The 17,389-nt window shown below is 28.9% G+C and overlaps 1 protein-coding gene across 1 annotated transcript; it reads left to right on the top strand.

The window, feature by feature from the left end:
• The first annotated feature begins 10,197 nt into the window (after positions 1–10,197).
• LOC123198624 (tubulin alpha chain-like) lies at positions 10,198–12,904 on the top strand. Its single transcript, XM_044613347.1, has 4 exons — positions 10,198–10,390; positions 11,336–11,570; positions 11,644–12,014; positions 12,102–12,904. The coding sequence occupies exons 1-4, from the start codon at positions 10,298–10,300 to the stop codon at positions 12,756–12,758; spliced, it is 1,356 nt and encodes a 451-aa protein (XP_044469282.1). The 5' UTR covers positions 10,198–10,297; the 3' UTR covers positions 12,759–12,904.
• The last annotated feature ends 4,485 nt before the right edge of the window (positions 12,905–17,389 follow it).

The raw sequence follows: 17,389 nt of genomic DNA, 5'->3' as shown, positions 1-17,389 counted from the left end.
AATGATAAATTCGAACTTGTACATATATTTTCATTAGTGAACATTCCCTTCAAGAAATACTGCTCTACCCAACACAAATCCTTTTCCTTACAGACATTATTAGACTATTATGTTATAACTATATCCTACTGCAAGCGTAAGTATTGAAAATCTCACAGATGCCCTTCGTAACAATCTTATGAAAACTATAATGAAAAATCATATTTTCATTATGTTCAAAACACTAAACTATGAAACCTGTCTCACACATATATGTAAATATTCTAGGTCATCATGTGTCATATGAAATTGAGTATTATAAACTGTTAGACCATACCTCTCCTAGGAGAGTCGTCTACTCTAAAAAAAGAGAATTCTTTTTTAGTCAAACTTTCAATCACATATTCAAAAAAATTTATAATCGATCAATTGTAAGAGCTATAAATACCTTGATTATGTATTTATGATTGTTTCTTCTATGTATGATAGAATAGAGATCACAAAATCTGAACATTAGCAATTGTCATTTGTATGAACATTAAGCATAACATGTTACTTCTATCTTATTCGATAAGCAAACAATAAGGTATATAATAGTCATTTCGATCGATAATGTTATACACATACATTAATAAGTAAAATATATAATAAATTTCATTTGGATAAATTCTATGATATATTTTCTTAAATAAATTTCAATTATATACATTTATTAGGTAATAAAATATATTAAATTAAAAAAAATTGATATCTTTGGAGAATAAAAAATATTCAATAAAAATATTAACATACCTCACAATGTTTATTAATTATAGAATAATAATTTATCTTTCCATAAATTTTTGATTTCTAATTTTAAATTCAATTATCAGTATTTCATTAAAATTTTTGATCAATAGTTATGTTTAAGCATGATTAAACTCTAACAATTTACATGCATGTATGCATAAATATAATAATACATCAAATTAGAATTTAATTTTTTTGTCAAACATTAAATCAAAATTAATAATCAAAACAGGAAAAAATTAATTTGAAAGGACACCCTATGAATCAATCAATTCAAAAAAATAACGCAACCCAAAACTTTATACTAAATGCCTTAATTTACGCTACAACGCAACGGTATGCCAAAGGCCTAAATTCATGCTATAACCCAAAAACATTTAATCCGCAAATTTATGTTACAACTTAAAAAATAATGGGGGCCTGGTGGCACACCTTTGTCCCTGCTGAATTTTGTATCGGCAATATTACGTTAATACAGTTTTAATATACAAATATATATGCATACATATATATATTATATGATAAAATATTAATTTATTATTAATTTAAAATTATTTAATCATATCATAATATATACATATATATATATTTGTGAACTAAAAATATGTACATATAATTTTATTAATTTTCTGTATTACCACGATCCTAAAAGCCCAAAACATGCAGCCCAAAATGACCCAAAATAACTCAAAGAACAAAAAAACTCAAAAGTGTGTTGTTTTGCCACACCGGGGATTTGGCTTTGAGTGTCCTTAAATGCAAATTATTTTAGGCGAAAGGACTTATTCTCTTACTTATTTTTTAACTTCTTATTCTTTAACTTCCAAAAACTTTTTTATTAATCTATAGATTATTAAATTTATTAGTTTTAAAGGTAAAATCGTCATTTTACATGTAATATTAAAAATAAATTAAAATTTATCTCTTTCTCTCTCCTAGGGTTTACTTTTTAATCTTTGGTTGCTCCTTCAACATTATCTCCGGTGGTCTCTTCTTTTGACTAGTCATGCAGCGTCTCAATAGTTTTTTATTTGGGAAAACAATTCATCTTCCCAGATGAAGCATTGTGGGGACATTGCACAACCAATCATCGAGAGAGAGAGACCACTGGAAGAGCAATTGAAGATTGAAAAGTAAACTCTATAAAAAAAATGTTATTTTTTAAAACTTGATTTGAGAACAAATTATTACTTTTTTGGTTTATGAGAGAAAAATGATATAAAATTTTTAAATTAATTGATTTTAATAGTTTATAAGTAAGTAAAAAAAGTTATAAAAATTAAAATGTTAAAACTTAATAAAAGAGTAATCTTTAAATAGTAATAAGTCCTTTGGTCCTTATTTTATTAACAAAACAATATGTCGTTTTTGTGATAGAAGCAAAAACAATTTATTACTCTGTCTTCCCTAACCATCACACAATCTGTTACAAACTTGATTTAATCACCCAACCAAATCTAGGCCATCAAACTTTGATTTTGACGATCCTAGCGATTGATTACTTTAAATTTCATTTTCTAATGCTCTACATACACCATCAACATATCGTAAAAGCCCTTTAACATTATCATAAATCATTCAAAATTCAATATCCAATATATATATATATATATACATATATATATATGTATATAGGTATATATAGGTATATACATATATATATGTGTATATACCTATATCCAATATATATATATATATATATATATATATATATATATATATATATATATATATATATATATATATATATTGGATATTTCTTTAATCATACAAAATCATGTAGTATAACAGATTAAATCAAACGAAAATTGCAGGATTTCATGATAATAAAGTATAAAATTTATGAAAAAGTAATGTTATATGCACAAATAATAATATATCATCATATAATTAGGTAATTTTAAATTAGAGATAAAATAACATTCAATCACATGGTATTATATTATTATTTGTGTTCAAAATTGTGTATATTGTTTATGTACATTGTTGATTATTTACAGAATATATCTAATTTTAGAATAAAGATTCGATACCAAATCTTAATAAAATATTACATATGTATAGATTCATTATCATACAAATACATTCAAAACCAACTGAACATAACTCGATCCGTTTTGGGCATTGTTGATGATAAAAAAGAGGGTTTCTCTCACCAATAAAACTATGTGTATATGCTTTTAATATCTAATTTATGTATACAAATGATAAATTATTATATAATTGAATGATTTTGAATTAAATATAAAGTAACACTTAATCATATTATAATACATTATCTATGTATCTAAATTATTTATAAAAAATATGTACAGATAACATTATTCTTCTCTTACTTACTCTTTGTAATTATGTAATTTGAAATGTAATAAATATTTTTCGTCTATGTTGATCAGAGACAAACGATTTATACATCAATCGAATCACATTTTTCAAAAGTTAAGAGATATATAACTCATACAGTTAAAGAGATTTATTCATTGATAAGAAAAAGAAACAAAGTAAACATCCATTGGATTGATGATAAAATAGAATCCTAGTATGCAAACAATGGTTGGAATGATAATAAAGAAAGAGAATTTTTTGTTCAGTTCTCCACCTTAATAACTGGAAAAAATGATTAATCAAATTCTATTGAGTCTGACTCATAGTGATCATTTATCAAAAAATGACTCTTGTTATCAAATAATTGAACATCTGAGAACAATTTACTTATGATAATTTAATTGAAATTTATAAAAAGTATTTAATGAATTATGAGTTCAATACATCTTATTTAGCTTAAAGACAAATATTTCTTATTCATATCAGTAGAGAAACCTATTTGTATATATGAATTCGATTTATTGAAGAGTATACATTGCCTCTCTCTCTCTCTCTCTCTCCATATATATATATATATATATAGTACTATTTTTTAATACTTATTAATTTGATAAACATGCAAATGTTAATTTATTTGTTAGCTCTATTTTTATTATCACTCATTTTATATATAGATTAATTTGTACATATAATGGTATGTTTTTTGTGAAGTTTAATATTTTCTATTTGCCATATCACTAATTGAAAATCCCACAATATATTCATATAATATTGTTGCACATGAAATCTAATTTCTATAAAATCAACATTCCCATAATGTAATCCAGTTGAAGTGAGGATAATTCAAATGTAATCCGGCTAAAGTAAGGATAATCTCAAGTCTGATGATTTAATTTTCACCATACAATTTAGACATGTTAGGCCAAATAAAGATTTGATTCAAAACACAAAATTAAAACCTGACATAAGAAGATATAACTCGGTATTATAGTATGTTGGGCTAAACCCATGTGTTAAACCTATGAACCAGTCCAATGAGGCTTAATACTGTATAAAAAAATAAAAAAATTTGGTTGCTTGTGGCAGAAACAACTAACACAAGTTTCTGCCTGGCAGAAGGCAGAAGCCGGGCAGCTTTGTGGCAAAAGCCCATCTCTAGCTTGTTTAATTTTTTTAATTACTTTTTTTCTATATAAATTTATTCAATTTTTTTTAAAATTTTATTTACAAATTTTTTGATCTTTTAATTTTAATTTTTTTATTATATTTTCAATTTTATTTTCTCTCATTAACTTTCTTTCAAAAATTATCTAAATTTATAAATAATAATTTTTTATATTTATAATTTAATTTTTATTTTATAAAGATGAGTAGATAAATAATATAATATATATATATTTTTTATTTATATTTTATAATTTATACAATATGTAAATTAATTAATTTATATTATATTATAAACTTATAATATTTTTGTTATATAACTACGATATTCTTTTATCATAAGTGAGAGATTATAAATAAAATGTTCAAGGTACTATCTTTAATTTTAATAATTAAAAAATAATTTGTGTTTAAAATTTTTAATTAATTTTTTAAAATATTATTTAAATAGGTCAGACCAACTTGATTAAGGCTCGATCTGACCCTATATATAGGGTCAGATCTTGAGCCTTCACATGTCAATAGACTAACTTAACCCAAAGGTATATTATTATATGGGTTTAGGGTTTGATTCTGCCCATTAACCCAATTGGATAAGCCAGAGCGTGCCCAACTTGGCCCATCGACGTCTCTAATACAATTTGCAATTTTTTTAAATGTAAAATTGGTTTTATAGCCGAAAACTCCAAAAGAAGAAGATGATTGAGTGGCAGTTTTGAAATTTTAAATATAGTCTCAACAGTTCTCATTGTTATAGGTAGTTAAGTAAATTGGGTATGCGTCAAGTCAACCCATTATGGGTGGACCAAGCCCAATAATTATCTTTTCATGTTTGAAACTATTCCAACTCCCAACAAGCACAAAGACTTTAATTTTTCTTGAAAAGTTGAGGTCGCTTTTGTTGATAATAATTTGGAGAAGGTTTTGATGGGTTTCTTTGAACTTAAAGAACATTGACGTTTAAGGCACACCACCCAATTCTTCACTGTCAAAGAGGGTGGTTGTCCCAATGGTGCAATGTTTGTATATCAAACAAATTTATTTAATTAATAATTATATTGAATTACCGATGCATTTGCCTGCATTCATGATTCCAATCTATCAATTCATATATTACATGGGCAAATTAAATGGTAATGTAACTATCTATGTCTTAGTCATTTTAGCTTACTCATATACTATATTAGTTTAAAAATAATGCTTATTTCATAGAGTAATGTTACATGCACGTAATTTAAAAAAAAATACTATACACATTTATTTTAAGTGTATAAATTGATACACACTTATATATATCATCACATAATTGGGTGTTACTTTATTCGTAAAATAAATTAACTCAATCATATGATGATGTACATAAATATATATTCAAAGTGACTACACATAGTTTTATTATTTTAAATATATAATTTGATATATAAATAATATTATCTTGTGATTAAATTTATTTTCTCTTTAATTAAAAATTATTTAATTACATAATAACACATCATTTATATATATTTAAATATGTATTTAAAGTTGTATGCCCATAGTTTATTGTATTTCTTAAACATTAATAGTTGCCCATGTTATGGAGATGATTTGTAACATAAGATAAAATATTATTATGAAGCTTGGAAAAGCTGAACTCTTCAAACTCTAAAATCTACCTACAATTTTTTTAATTGGGTGCGGTTTGTTGGTTTGTGTGATTAATATATGGATTATCATTCTGCGAATCAGTATAATAAAATTATGTGTATAAATAATACATATAATTTTATACATAAATAATAACTTATTATTATGTGATTAAATATTATTTTATTTCAAATTTAAAATTATCTAATTATATAATAACATATCATTATTTATATATAAAATTATACATTTTATTTATGTATATATCACTATTTGATCCAATAATATATATATATATATATATATATATATATATATATAGAAGACAAATAACTTAATGTTTCATATTGGAAAAAGGAGATCAGAAATATATAAATGAAATTCATTCTATGAAGAGTTCTGTTAAAGATGGTCTAGATACAAACCCAGATTATTTTTGTTAACAGGAGATCTGTTTTCAGAAGAAACTTCTAAAAAATGCTCTCAAGGTAAAACAAATTTTACAGTAATTAATTAAGACAAAATAGAGATATAGCTTCTAAAATTGTGATTAATGATTTGGTAAATTTAGGCAATGGGTGCCATATTAATGGAAGAAAGAAACAACACAGTCTATCATCACACCGAACCATTGTTTTCAAAATCTTTAGTATTATTTATATGACAAAAAGATGGCCATAAATTTCAGCGAAAGTTGATGAATCTTTGTATTGTCAGCCAAAAATATAGAGTGATTTATGACCCTTGAAAGAAAATAAATGGATGAATGAAGGGGACCATGATAGGGAAATTTTTTGTTCTTGGCAGAAGACGAACCAAAGGGTAAGTTGAAAAGAGCTTTTCACCGGCCACCCAGAGCCAAAACGCACAGATCATTGCCAAAATAAGCCGCATGCACAACAGGCTTAGTGTCTCTTCCTCTTCCCCACCTATATGGGGCCTTCTCTTTATAACCCCATCTCTCTCTTTTCTCTTCTTTCTGTCCTCTCTATCTCTCTCTCTCAATGTGTGATGAGAGAGATTTTTTATATAATTTTAAGAGAGAAGGAATTCTTGGTGGGTTTTGCCCAAGAGGACAAGCACTTCGCATCTCTCTCAACCACCCATTTTGTTCCAAGATGCTATGGCGAAACTGCCCTCGCGATGCCCATCAAATTCCCTTCTAAATCAAAGGCCATTTTGGGTGTTTACAAGAGTTATAAGCCATGATGAAGAAGAAGAAGAAGAAGAATTCTACAAGTATTGTAACTCTCTCTCCCTCACTCTTTAACATTTTCCTTCACTGAGTAGAAACCAGGCAGACAGGATGGAGCCAGGCAATTGTGGTTATAGCCCTCTACTTACAGTTTTAGTTTTCGAGTTCACACAAGTATACTACTCCTTTTCATTGAACCCTTCTTCAGTTTCAACTTGTTGAGATTTTAAGGAAGAGGAAAGAAGAAAACTGTTACAATAAGCGCCATTCATGATTCCAGCATATGAGGTGAAGAATCTAAGTATTATCTATTTATGTACGTACATGAGAACTTTAAAAGATGATGTCCCTTGTTCTTCCCATTTTATTTAATACGTATTGTTGAATTTGCTTTACATACCTTGTGCATCTCCTTTGTATTTGGTGTTCTTCGTTTCTTGCTTATATATTCTTCTTGTTTAGGTGTTTAGATTAAACTAAGGAGAAAGAGAAAACCTTATTTGCAGATCTGATTATATTTACAGGAAAATTTTTAAAAGTTTTTTTGTTTCGATCTGGTGAAGGGCATGTTTACAGGCTTTTTGAGACTGAAGTTTTCGTTCTCACTTCCTTTCTGTACCGTCAATCGATTTCGATCTTTAATGCTACTACCCCACTGAGTTTTTGGTGTTTATGAAATATATATAACCCTAATTAAATTAATAATTAATTAATATGGTTTTTATTATTAACGAAGCATCATAAACTTCCAACTCCATTAAATTCTATGATAATGATAAGAATTTTGAAGGATTACACTCTACAATAAAGAGGTCGATGGGTCATGTCAACCTCCGAAATAAAAATCTACAATTAAAAAGAGTTGTGGTTCGTAATTTTACAAGTCATGTTAAAACCCAAGTTTAGAACGAACTATCTTGGGAGTTTGTAAGAAAACCCTATCACCTCTTTCGTCGGCTCAATTCTTCACTAAACTTTCAGCTTAGTTAATCTCTCAACTCTCAGTTTAAGTCAAGCTCACTTGATCTCTCACTTAATTTTTTAAATTATTTTGTTTTCATCTCTTTTAATATTTGTCAATTGTTATATTTTTTTTTTTCTAAATTCATATCAAAATGGTTCTAATTCAAATGAATTTAATTTTTTCATTATGAGCAAAATCAATATTTTGATAAAGAAACACAATTACAACCACCACCCAAAAAATAAAAAAAAGAAAGCAAAAGGCAAAGTGTTATAGCATTTCAATCAAATTAAAGAAAATATTAGAGGTAAGTTGGGTTTACATGCATTATGCAAACATTGCAGTTCTTATAATATATATAAGTTCAAGTGACACTTGAGTATATCAACGAACATTGCAAAAAAAAAAATATCATAACACAGAAAACGGGCAACGACAAATTGCATTTACAAAATCAAGATTGGTATGTGAATCCTCTTTTGCTAATACAAATAATTTTAATATATATAATTCTGTAATACTTCACATATAATCAATAATACATGAGATATATATAGTCAAATACATTGTCACGATTCATCAATATTTTTTATTCGGTGATGATAGTATTTTAAAAAAGTTTGTATAAAATAGTATACAACCTGCATATAGAAGAATTCCTATAAACTAATAAAAATAAAAAGTATAAATGAATTTAGTTATTTAAATGATTTCATATGACGTTTATTAACCAAGATTTAAAATATATTTGTACAATAGTTCGTTATATTAATATTGATTGACAATTACACAAAAAAAAAATTACATTTGGAGTTTTAGAATATTGACATACTGGTGTAACCACTTTCAAAGCTTTAGCTAAAAATTTTAATGAATATTAAATAACTAAAAGAATTTTGTTAATCACATTTGACATAAATCAAACGATAAAGTTCTTAAGTTAATGATAAAATATTTAAATTTACCGTTTAATAGTAAATTATTTCATATTAAATTTATATGTGATATAAATTAATTTAATTACACAAGATGAATTACGTTTATCACGTGTAAAAATAGGAACAATTAGACATTAACTTTATCCCGTTATCTCTTTTATATTTACAAGTATATCATTTAATGTATAAATAAATGAGATAAAAAATAAAAAAAAGTAAAAATTGATATTAAAATTTATTGCAAATTGTAACTCGACATAGTTAATGTTAAAATATTATGAGGGTTATGATTCGAAAATTGGTTATATTTTAATAAATATGTTAAAATTTTTAAAAATTCTACAGATTAATTTGTTTCGTTTTTTATTTAATAATGAATATTAGTTTTATTTTTAAAAAATATAGATATAATAAAGTTTTTTAGAAAAAAAACATTTAAGAAAATTTTTATTTGAAAAGTATTTATTTTAAAATACTTTAGACAAATTATATATCTATTTAAAAATGAAATTTATAACAACATGCTTAACAAAGCCTAGGCGAGAATTGAAGATTTTCTTTTGACATGACATGTAAGGGGGAACAAAAGACTTGCAAATATTACAAATATCATGAATCTGAATTATAAAATTTTATTCTCATATATCATTATAAATACATAATGGTTTAAGAAATTTAAATGAAATAATAAATAAAGCAAAAAAACATATTATATTTTATATTATTTTTCTATTATGTAAAAACATATTATCTCAAAGTGAGATCTTTTTAGTAAAATTTTAAAATTTTATTTAATTCAAATATAAATATTAATAATAGAAATATATAATTAATTTTACGTATTTTAAAGATTAAAAAAATATATTATAAGGTGACCCGTTGAAGGGTCTGCACAACATGGCCCAGGTTGCCTTGGGCTATACCGCTAGCCTTCATTTGCTAGCGGGCTGGATTAGCTTACTCGAGTCGCTAAGTAGCAGGTCTAGACACAGTACAATCCGCCAGCATGATGGACAATGTTGAAGCCAGAGTCGGCAGAGCACGACCGTAGACACTGCTATTTCTATCTTTAGTTGACTTTTTATTTTTAGAATGGCGCGTGAAAGGCGGAACATCAAACAGTTAAAAATTACGAGTAGAGGGTAATTTCGAAATACAACTGGCAAGGTTAAATAAAGATTTACCCTCAACTTCTCGATATAAATCGAATGGTAACCAAACCAAACCCTTCTCCAAAACACACTCTGCGAAACATCTGAAAGGCGTCTTAATAAACGCCCATCTCTCTTTCTTAGCAGATTTCGTTATCTTCGAAAAATGAGAGAGTGCATCAGCATTCACATCGGTCAGGCCGGTATTCAGGTCGGTAATGCTTGCTGGGAACTTTACTGCCTCGAGCATGGTATTCAGGTAACTTTTCTTTTTCATTATATTTGCTATATAAATTAACGAAATGTACTTTTCTTCCGCTAGTCGGTGGTCTAGTTCATTAAAATTCAGATCTGGCGTGCTTGTCGTTCTGCAATCTGAGGATATCATAAACTTTGTTTTCGCTTTGTTGGATCTACATTTTTGCTAAGCTGTGTGATGGACTTTATCATGTTTTGTTGTTTACATCAGATGATGTTTCGATTTGCTTTAATGCTTCGTTATGTACGCTTTACTTGAAATTTAGATCTACTATACTGATGTTTATTATATTAATTACAGATCTTGATAAAGATACCTTAATTACATGTTGCATCGTTACCTAGAATGAGACCTCTGTAAGTTTTAATTATTGCCAGATTTGAGGTATTGCATATTCATAGAAGTTTCTATCATATCAAACAGCATTGGTATGGTGGAAAAGTGAAGTATGGCACAGAGACCATGTTACTCTGTAAAAGGTAACATAAGCACTTAAACAATCAAAAACATTTTCTTATTTAAAATAAGCAATGTGGGTTTAGATGACGCAAGCTAACATCATCTGATACCTGTTTGATTATTTTACTGTTCTTTGTTGAAATTGTTTATCCAACTAGAGAAAGGAATTCCCCTTTTTCTTTTGTTTCAAGTCTACTTACTTCCAAATGAAATGTCTTTTTAGGGAGAAAAGAGTGATAGAAGGAGAACATTTCTTTCATATTGGCTTTAATTTAGTATGTAAGTGCAATTTATTGTATTTGATCTGTAATGAGGAAGGGTTCTTGTGTTTGTTCAATTTTATGCGACTGTATTATTTGGAGATAACATTGTTGTTTGGTTCTTTGTCCTTATTCTAATATTTCTATGATATACAGCTGAGCTTTTATTGTATTTGAGTGTCTTATTATTTTGCCAAATCTGTAATTTGTGTCATGTCATGTGCAGCCTGATGGCCAGATGCCAAGCGATAAGACCGTTGGCGGAGGTGATGATGCTTTCAACACCTTCTTCAGTGAGACTGGTGCTGGGAAGCATGTCCCCCGTGCAGTTTTTGTTGATCTAGAGCCCACTGTCATTGATGAAGTCAGGACTGGGGCTTACCGCCAACTTTTCCACCCTGAACAACTCATTAGTGGCAAAGAAGATGCTGCTAATAACTTTGCACGTGGACACTATACAAGTAAGTATTTTCCACCTTAATTTTGCATTTTTACCTGTTTTTATATCATCTTACATATTTCTATTTATTTCAGTTGGCAAAGAGATTGTCGATCTTTGCTTAGATCGTGTCCGAAAGCTTGCTGACAACTGCACTGGTCTTCAAGGTTTCTTGGTTTTCAATGCTGTGGGTGGTGGCACTGGTTCAGGTCTTGGATCCCTTCTGCTGGAACGTCTCTCAGTAGACTATGGGAAGAAGTCCAAGCTTGGATTCACTGTCTATCCTTCTCCACAAGTTTCAACCTCTGTTGTTGAACCTTATAATAGTGTGCTCTCCACACACTCACTTTTGGAACATACTGATGTTGCTATCCTTCTTGATAATGAAGCCATCTATGATATTTGCAGGCGTTCCCTTGATATTGAACGCCCCACCTACACCAACCTTAACCGCTTGGTTTCTCAGGTATCATTCCATTGTTCTGTTTTATCTAAAACCCTGTTTAGTGTTGCTTAAAAAATTTCCCCTAATTTTCTTTGGTGTGTGTTTCAGGTGATATCATCACTGACTGCCTCCCTGAGGTTCGACGGTGCCTTGAATGTGGACGTGACTGAATTCCAGACTAACTTGGTCCCATATCCTAGGATTCATTTCATGCTTTCATCCTATGCACCTGTCATCTCAGCTGAGAAAGCCTACCATGAACAGCTCTCTGTTGCTGAGATCACTAACACTGCATTCGAGCCTTCATCCATGATGGCCAAGTGTGATCCTCGTCACGGCAAATACATGGCGTGCTGCCTGATGTACAGAGGTGATGTGGTGCCCAAGGATGTCAACGCAGCTGTGGCAACCATCAAGACCAAACGCACCATCCAGTTTGTTGACTGGTGCCCAACTGGTTTCAAGTGTGGTATCAACTACCAGCCTCCGACTGTTGTTCCTGGTGGTGATCTTGCCAGGGTGCAGAGGGCCGTGTGCATGATCTCAAACTCTACCAGTGTGGCCGAGGTGTTCTCTCGTATTGACCACAAGTTTGATCTCATGTATGCCAAGAGGGCATTCGTGCACTGGTACGTTGGGGAGGGTATGGAAGAAGGTGAGTTCTCCGAGGCTCGTGAGGATCTTGCTGCCTTGGAAAAGGACTATGAGGAAGTCGGTGGAGAGTCTGCTGAAGGTGAAGACGATGACGAGGGAGATGAGTACTGAGAAAATCTTATGTTCCAAATTAATGATCAACTTGCTTTTTAAATTGCTTTTATGCTGTGATGACGTTATTGTTTCTTCTGGTCATACGGCTGGATTGAGTTCATCAGTTGACGTCGATGATATGAATGTGTCCCCTTGTTGAATAATTTTGTTATTTCTTCACCATGCTATTTGCTTATAACATGAGATCATAGTTAATTTAAAACTACACGGTGTAGAAGAGGGAATTACACTTGGGCCGTTTAGGTTGTAGTAAAAGAAGATTAAAATATTTTATTTATATTAATAATTTAATTATCATTATTATCTTAAATATTAAGATATTAAAATATTATTAAATTAATTTTGATTTTATTATAATTTTATTTTTATTTATTAAAATTTTAAAATTAAAATACTTTTATTTTTGATTAAAATGAAATTATAAAATATATTTTAAAAAATAAAATTATATACACAAATAATATATATAATTTTATACACAATTAATAATTTTATTATATAATAAAATATTATTTTATCTCCAATTTTAAATTATTTAATTACATGATAACATATAATTAGTTGTGTATATTATTTATACATATAATATTATTTTATTTTAAAATAATTATATTAAAAATAATTATATAAAATCACATTTTTATTTTTTATTATTTTTAATAAATATAAAATTATTTATATATATTAATTTTTATTAAATATAATAATAATTTATAATTAATTATTTTTAAATTAACCTATTTCTATAACAATAATTTATACTCAATGCTTGGACAAATAAGTAACCCAATTTCTTTTTTTAATGCTTAGTTTCACTATTATTATATCAAATTATAAAATTTAATTTAATAAATTTGAATCGTTGCTTTTATATTTGGAATCCTAACGTACAACGCCTGTCTATTTTAATGTTGCAACTCGTGTCAATTGTAATGCTGCTGGGTCAGTCTTATTCGTACGGTGAGTACACGTGCAGGTACATAATTAGAGGAGACATTTAAAAAAGAGTTCATTTGACCAGAGAAAGAGGGTGGTCTTCCACGCATGACGCACCCACCTGCCATTTCTAAACGTTCATTTCCATATTCCTGTCCCCTCTCTTCCATGTTTCCTCTGCTCTTTGTATTTTTTTATTTTTTTATTTGGTCAATGGGTTATTTTTCACTTAAAGTATACTATTTTTTTAAGTATCATTTTAATTTTAAAAAATTTAAACATCAATTTATATGCAGTTTAAATTAACGAAATTTTAATCTTTTAAAATTTTATTTTTTCTTTTAAAATTTAAAACTAAAAGTTTTCTCTAAATCTAAGTTTTAAAAAATGACAATTTCCCCTTAGAGTTTAGTTTTCATATCTTTGACATCAAATTTGGTGTCATTACGAACTGTCTATCTCTCCTGAAGTTTTCTCTCTCTTTGGTAGTTTATCTCCACTTATTTGAACACCTAATCAACATCAAATGAGGATTGGGAGAAAATGGGTGGCGAAACTCTTCATCTTCTAGACAAAGATCGATGTCGAACGGACGTCCAAATAGATGAAAAGAGACCATCAGAGGGAGATAAAGCTTCGGGAGGGATAAACGGCTAGTAATGACGTTGAATTTAACCTCGGAGATATGGAAACTAACCCTAGAGAAAATTGTTATTTTTTAAAACTTTGATTGAGAGAACTTTTAGTTTTTAAAATTTAAGAGAAGAAAATAATGTTATATTTTAGTTTATTTTTAATATTATAGATAAAATAATGATTTTATCTTTATTATCATTAATTTTAATCAGTTATAAATAAATATTTAAGATTTTTAAAGTTAAAAAAAAAAAACTAAAAAAAATAACATACAGGTGAAAAATAGTCCTCTTTTAAATTGACCATATTCACGCGCCTCCACAATTACCTTGTTTTCTCTTTTTTTTTTTTTTTTTTTTGCCCTTTTTGGGGTTTTAATAGTGAATGTACAATCATTTAGAATGATTTAAGAGTTTTATAAAACTAAATCAAAAAATAGTATAAAAATTTTTTAAATTGAATTAAACAAAAAAATTTATTTTATTTTATTTTAAATTACAGTTTAAATATATTAAAATGTTTTATTTTTAAATATATATAATTTAATAAAATTAATAAAATTATAATTTTTTATAATATAATATAAATACATAAAATAAATAATATATAATATATATAATAAAATAAATTTTAAAAACAAATTATATATCTAATTACTTGTTAAAAAATACAGTTTACAGATTGATTCAATTTGATAAAATTACTCAAAAATTTATCAAATCAAACAAAACAATTTTATAAATTAAATTAAATTACATTATAATTCTTAAATAATTTCATAAGTTTTACCACTCTCTCGTGCCTATGGAGGCAACTGTGAAACCACTACTCCCTGTGACTTTGCTGGTTTCAAAGAACAGTCTTGTCCGTGTAAATTAAGATAATCGTTCTCGATTTTAATAAATTTTACTATTTTAATGATTTAACACTGGTATATTTAATTCTAACAAATGTATAATAATATGAAAATGTGCACACTCAATGTACTGTAATGGCCACAGCAAATCAATGGCGTATTATGTTAATGTTATCATCTCATCCCATTAACTATTTTGAAAAATATTTAGTTTCCAGAAGACAGGAGGACAGGTTTGCAGTAAGCATCAAGAAAGCTGTAAAAGTCCTTTACATTCTCTTTGCAAAGTGCTGAAGAGGACATGTGGGTTATTTTTCTGCTCTTTAATGGTATAGCTATTGACCTTTCTCTCCCGTTCGTCTGCAGGGTAATACAGCATTAGACTTGCAACAAAAACTCTACTCTGTATTCACCAGTGCACGGAAAGTTTTTTGGGCAAAAATAAGCGTTTTTTCAATGCCATGGAAAAGAAGAAGGGGCAGAAAATTGTTTCCTCTACCAGTCAAGTAACTGAGACAATTGAACTCTTGGTATGAGATTCGATCCTCTTTATACTTGTTAAAGCAAAGGGAATGCCTTTTTTTAATTTGATCTTGCTTATGCAATTTCAGTTCTTAACTTCTTGTTAAACCACATTTGGTTGTAAAGCTCCATCATACTGGTCACTGGTTGACCTTTGTGTAGCTTCATTATCTTGAAGCTTTGTAGTTTGTTTTGTTCTAAGTTATTTGGAGAGGTGAAAAACATGCAGCTCTTTCTTTCACTGACATGATTTGTTACATGTAGATGTTTTATGATTATACTTAAAAATATGTTATATTTGAATCTCAGCGTGCACAGATCAATGAAGAACAAAAGACACACAATGTGACACTTGAAGCTAAGAATACCACCCAATCACCCTCTGCTGTTGTTGCTAGTCAATGGCAGGAAATACCAGATTTCACAAAAAACCAGGTTCAGCAAGGCCAGCCACAGCTGCATTTTTCCCAATCAGCTATGCCCTTTTGGATGCCTCCACAGCCTGGTTTCCATTTGTCTGGAGTAAATATTCCTGCTCCTTTTCAGGCATTCACTCCTTTCAATGCTAGTTGCCAAGCCCCTGTTGTGATAGGAGGAGCAACTTCATCAAGCCAACAACCCCAGGCTCCTAATTTATGTTACCCTGTTGTTTTCCCGTATCCGAGCTTTCCAGGTAATGATGCAACTCCAGTCATGTGGAAGCAATACAATTTTCTCAGAGTTCCTTTAGCCTATCCATTTAATTCAACGTTCTCTTTTGGTGCACATTGATTATTCATGTATAATTTAACTTTCTGTAGTCAGATAAAGTGAATTCTTAATATAGTCAGATATTTTGCACATCATAGTTTCCAAATTTAGTAAAACTATGTACATCCAGTTTTGATTATTCAATTAGGTATCTAGATGATTTGTCATCATGTAATTGAATGATTAAATCATCATAGTATCTATTTGGATACTTAAAATTGAATGCACATAACATTACTCTCCTAGACTAGATTAATGTTTAGAGGTGTGCCAAATGTATATATTATTATTCATATGAAAGTGGAGATCTTCTTGTTAATAGGTCCTTTGGATTCTTCATCTTGGTTTCCCCAACGTCAACAATTGCAGTTTCCCTGCACATACAATGGCCTAGGAGGATATGTTTATGCCTCTGCAGTGCCTCCATCACCACTTAGTTGCTCGGCATCCCTTGGGCAACCCTTTCAGAGAGGAATTATCAGGCCGTTGGCAAAACTTTCTCAGAAGCATCAACAGCTTTGGGAAGCTCAAGTATGAGTTCTTATCTTCAACTATCATATTATGCTTAGAGTGAATTTAGTAATCTGATATTTTTTAATATTTTCATATGGGTCTATTTGGTTTTGAGGATGCAGTCAGCAGAGAATGTTCAGTTATGGACTGTTATTGGTCAGTTGCAATCTGAACTAGCTAATTGCAAAAGCTCCCTAATGAAACTCGAAGCAGAAGTTTCATCCCTCACACCACCAGTCGAAGAAATGACTGCCCAAGTTGCTGGGACTGCTTTATCTGGGCAAGCATCAAAGAGAGGAAGACCAAGGAAATCGACTGCTGCAGTTGATGTTTTAGCTACTCCTGATGAGCATTATCCCCGAGCACGAGGTAGAAAGCCTGGTGCATTAGGTAAATTTCAATCATCTGAACCTAG

This window comes from Mangifera indica, chromosome 16 (assembly GCF_011075055.1).
Source record: "Mangifera indica cultivar Alphonso chromosome 16, CATAS_Mindica_2.1, whole genome shotgun sequence".
Classification (NCBI taxonomy): Eukaryota; Viridiplantae; Streptophyta; class Magnoliopsida; order Sapindales; family Anacardiaceae; genus Mangifera; species Mangifera indica.
The sequence above is the reverse complement of the archived record's forward strand: the minus strand, read 5'-3'. Positions and strand labels throughout refer to the sequence as shown.

Bases quoted from the DNA above. Each gene is read 5' to 3' on its own strand.
- LOC123198624 (XM_044613347.1), top strand. From the start codon at position 10,298: ATGAGAGAGTGCATCAGCATTCACATCGGTCAGGCCGGTATTCAGGTC. The intron at 10,391-11,335 runs GTAACTTTTCTT...TGTCATGTGCAG, and splicing joins GCCTCGAGCATGGTATTCAG to CCTGATGGCCAGATGCCAAG. The intron at 11,571-11,643 runs GTAAGTATTTTC...TATTTATTTCAG, and splicing joins TGCACGTGGACACTATACAA to TTGGCAAAGAGATTGTCGAT.